This window comes from Numida meleagris, chromosome 31, assembly GCF_002078875.1.
Source record: "Numida meleagris isolate 19003 breed g44 Domestic line chromosome 31, NumMel1.0, whole genome shotgun sequence".
Classification (NCBI taxonomy): domain Eukaryota; kingdom Metazoa; phylum Chordata; class Aves; order Galliformes; family Numididae; genus Numida; species Numida meleagris.
This window is the reverse complement of record NC_034436.1, coordinates 34,284-38,116: the sequence shown is the minus strand read 5'-3', so window position 1 is coordinate 38,116 and position 3,833 is coordinate 34,284. Positions and strand designations below refer to the sequence as shown.

Below are 3,833 nucleotides of genomic sequence, written 5' to 3'. Positions count from 1 at the left end.
CTTCAGCCAATCAGCACCGTTTCCACTGGGCATGCCGGGAAGTGTGGCAATTTCAGCCAATCAGCACCGTTTCTGCCGGGCATGCCCGGAAGTGTGCGGCCTTCAGCCAATCAGAGCTGTCCCTGAGGCTCATGCGCAGAATGTGACACCCCCCTCTCAGCCAATCAGCGCCGCCCGTGCAAGGCATGCCCGGAAGTGTGGCTCCGTCAGCCAATCAGCGTCGTCTTTGTCGGGTATGCCCAGAAGTGTGGCAACTTCAGCCAATCAGCACCGCTTCCGCCGAGCATGCCGGGAAGTGTTGCACCTTCAGCCAATCAGGACGGACTCCGCCGGGCATGCCCGGAAGTGTGGCGCCTTCAGCCAATCAGCATCGCCCGAGCGTGGCATACCGGGGAGTATGTAGCTTTCAGCCAATCAGAGACGCCGCCGCCAGGCATGCCGGGAGGTGTCCCCAAGAGTACCCATGTCCGGAGCGGACGGTAACGGTGGGGCCGGGGTCGGGGCCGGGGTCGGGGCCGGGGCCGGGGCCGGCAAGTCCCTCCGGCGCCCCGTGACGCCCCGTCCCACCCCCGCAGCTCCCCCTCCCGGGGCTGATCCCGACGCTGAAGCTGAGAGCGGCTCCACGGGGGACTCCGATAGTGAGTATGGGGTGCGGGGCCGGGCCGGACCGGGCCTGCAGGGCCCTCTGTGTAACTGCCTCCCGCTGCCGCCCGCAGTGGAGCTGCTGCGGAACCTCCTGGCACGGACGCTGGGTTTGGGCACGGATCCGCCGGAGCGCGTTCTGGATGAGCTGTCCCTGGCTGGGGTCGCCCGGTTCATGCAAAGTGAGCGGTGCCGCCGTGTGGTGTGCATGGTGGGCGCCGGCATCTCCACCGGTGAGCAGGGCCGGGGGTGTGGAGGTGGGGGGGGGGCTGAGGAGTGGGGGCATATGTGTAAACTCTCCCCCTGGCAGCCGCCGGGATACCCGACTTCCGCTCACCCGGTACCGGGCTGTATGCCAACCTGGGCCGCTACGAACTGCCCTACCCCGAGGCCATCTTTGACATTGCTTATTTCAAGGTATGGGGGGAGCAGGGGGCTGAGCGCTCTATGAGCCCCTCCCCCCAGCACAGCACCGGGCCCCGAACACCCCTCTAGGCCCTGACCCCCTGACCACTTTTCCCATAGCAACACCCGGAGCCTTTCTTTGCATTGGCCAAGGAGCTGCTCCCAGGGCAGCTGAAGGTAAGAAGTGGTTCTTAGGGATATGGTGTCCTATGGGGACACCATATCCCCCCCGCCATGGCTGCTCTACACCCGCTGCCCTCCCTCCAGCCCACCGTTTGCCACTACTTCATGCGGCTGCTGAAGGAGAAGGGGCTGCTGCTGCGCTGCTACACACAGGTGTGCCCTCCTGCTGTGCCCCCTTCCCGAGGCTGAGAACATCTTTAAATGCTGTCCCTGTAAATATCCCTCCCCCCAGAACATCGACACGCTGGAGCGCGTGGCCGGGCTGCAGCCCGAGGAGCTGGTGGAGGCACACGGCACCTTCCAAACCGCGCACTGCCTGCGTTCCTCCTGCCGGCATCAGTACGACCTGTCCTGGGTGAAGGGTAATGGCGGGGGGGGGGATGCGGGAGGGTCCTGTGTGCGTCTCCCACCCCGCTGCTGATCTGTGCCCTTGTCCTTTACAGAGAAAATCTTCTCATCCCTTGTCCCCAAGTGCGACAAGTGCCAGAGCGTGGTGAAGCCAGGTGAGGTGAGGAGGTGGTCCTGTGCCCCTCCCACCCAGGGGGTGATAGGGGGCTCATTGCATCCATCCTTCTCCTGCCCCTCCCTGATTTTAATCTGTTTTCTCCAGACATCGTATTTTTTGGTGAAAACCTCCCATCTCGTTTCTTCACACTCCTACAGTCGGTGAGTGGGCGTGGTGGGGTGTGGGGCACAATGGAGATGAGCTGGGGGTGGACAGGGGGCTGGGGGGCAGCCATTGCCTCCTTGCCACCCCTTCTTTCTGCACAGGACTTCCAGAAGGTCGATCTTCTCATCATCATGGGCACTTCACTGCAGGTCCAGCCCTTCGCCTCCCTTGTTAGCAGGTCACAGCCCCCACCCAAAATGTGTCATGCTCCCCACTCCCCTCAGTGCATCGTGTTCCTCCTGCAACGAGTTGTGCCCCCCCCCCCTGTGTCTTCAGTTCCCTCATTGTTCCCTTTTTGTTCCTCAGGGTCCCTGCCGGCACCCCCCGGCTCCTCATCAATAAGGAGAAAACGGGGCAGGTAAGGGGAGGGGGGCAGATAGGGTTGCTGGAGGGGGTGGGAGGCAATTGCAACCCCCCCCCCCCCGCCTCATCACCTTGTCGTTATCCCCAGAGCGACGTCTTCATGTCCCTCATGGGCTTCGGCTCCGGGATGGACTTCGACTCGGACAAAGCCTACAGGCAGGGGCTGGGGGCAGAGGGCCTGGGGGGACCCTGGGGGCGCAGAAGGACCCTGGGATGGGGGGCAGGGGCATAGGGTCCCCATGCACTGCAGCTGGGGCGGAGGTGGGTATGAGAAGCTGAGGTCTGTGGGCTTTCCTTGTATTTCAGGGGGGCTCTGAGGGGTGTCCCCCCCCCCCGTATGCTCCCTTTCCCCACACACTTTGTGTCCCCCCACCTCTGTGCCCCCATATTCCTCTGCCCCCCCCTTCCCAGGGATGTGGCCTGGCTGGGGGACTGTGATGAGGGCTGCCTGGCACTGGCAGAGCTGCTGGGCTGGAAGGTAAGACCCCAAAATACAGCAGTGGGGGCAGGGAAGAATCCCCCCAACCCGCAGGGGTTCACCTTCCCTCCCACCCCCTCCCTCCCGCCCCACAGAAGGAGCTGCAGGAGCTGGTGAGGAAGGAGCACGCCGCCATCGACTCCGTGGCAGCCCGGGAGGACAAGAGCGACGCCCCAGGGGGTGACCCCAAGCCCCGGAGGGGCCGCACCGATAGCACGGGGGGCAGCACCGAGGGTGGTGGAGCTGCCAGCGAACACCGAGGGGACAGCAAAGAGTCGTAGAGAGGAGCAGTGAATGGTGACATTAAACAGCGGCGCAGACACGGTCCGGGTTTGTGTGTTTTTGGGGTAGGGGTCCCCGTGACTGTTCCTGTGTCCCTTTGGGGGTGGGGAATGTTGGCTGTGGGGGATCTGGCCCCCCCAGCCCTGGGCTCTGGAGGACACCTGGGGGGACCCAGCTTCTTCTTGGGGGGCTCTGAAGGGTCCTCGATCCCTTGGAGTTGGGGGGAGTCCTAATCCGACCAATCAGAAGGTGGCGAGAGGCGGCCAATCCCAGCGCGCGGATAAGGTTAATAGGCAGGAGAATTGGCAAATGAGATTTGCGCACGCTTGGGGTGGTGACATGCCGGAATGGAGCCAATCAGAGGCAGGGGTTGTTGATCGGCGTGCCGGCTGACCAATAGCGTGTCGACGGGCTGCCGAAACGCCTTCTGGGAGCCGCGGAGAGTCGGAACGGAGCTGAAGAAGAAGGCGGGAGCTCCGTGCAGACCAAGAAGATGCGCGGCGCCAAGCCCAGACGAACGGCTGATCTAGCCAATCACCTCGGTGGGCGGGAGGACGAAAGCACGGATTGACCAATGGGATGCGGTGTCCTCTCTGACAGGCAGAAGCGCGGACGAATGAGCGACGGGCTCGCGAGCCTGCAAGGCCAATCGCTTTGGAGGGCGGGTCTCTCGGCGGAGCGGCAGCTCGGCCGGCCAATGGGACGAGCGCTCCGCCTGAGTGGCGTGGGGCCCGCCCAATGGGGGCGTGGCGGAGGCGGTGCGGCGGAGCGGGGCGCCATGTCGCGGCGGCGGTGGCGGGGCCCGCAGAG

At 64.3% G+C, this 3,833-nt stretch overlaps 1 protein-coding gene across 2 annotated transcripts; it reads left to right on the top strand.

The window, feature by feature from the left end:
- On the top strand, nucleotides 338-3,066 carry SIRT2 (sirtuin 2). Of its 2 annotated transcripts, none has more exons than XM_021379067.1 (14): nucleotides 338-479; nucleotides 576-638; nucleotides 717-875; nucleotides 953-1,059; nucleotides 1,168-1,224; nucleotides 1,315-1,383; nucleotides 1,463-1,592; nucleotides 1,674-1,733; nucleotides 1,841-1,896; nucleotides 2,002-2,078; nucleotides 2,207-2,258; nucleotides 2,352-2,419; nucleotides 2,675-2,741; nucleotides 2,837-3,066. In XM_021379067.1, exons 1-14 carry the CDS (start codon nucleotides 464-466, stop codon nucleotides 3,020-3,022), a joined length of 1,167 nt encoding a protein of 388 aa, XP_021234742.1. In that variant the 5' UTR covers nucleotides 338-463; the 3' UTR covers nucleotides 3,023-3,066. The 2 variants fall into 2 exon arrangements, with proteins under 2 accessions (XP_021234742.1, XP_021234740.1); XM_021379065.1 differs by having other exon boundaries at nucleotides 368-485.

Coding starts and splice junctions, on each gene's coding strand:
- SIRT2 (XM_021379065.1), top strand. CDS start 464: ATGTCCGGAGCGGACGGTAACG. Junction 1,384..1,462: donor TGCTGCGCTGCTACACACAG/GTGTGCCCTCCT, acceptor CCCTCCCCCCAG/AACATCGACACGCTGGAGCG. Junction 2,079..2,206: donor TTCGCCTCCCTTGTTAGCAG/GTCACAGCCCCC, acceptor TTTGTTCCTCAG/GGTCCCTGCCGGCACCCCCC.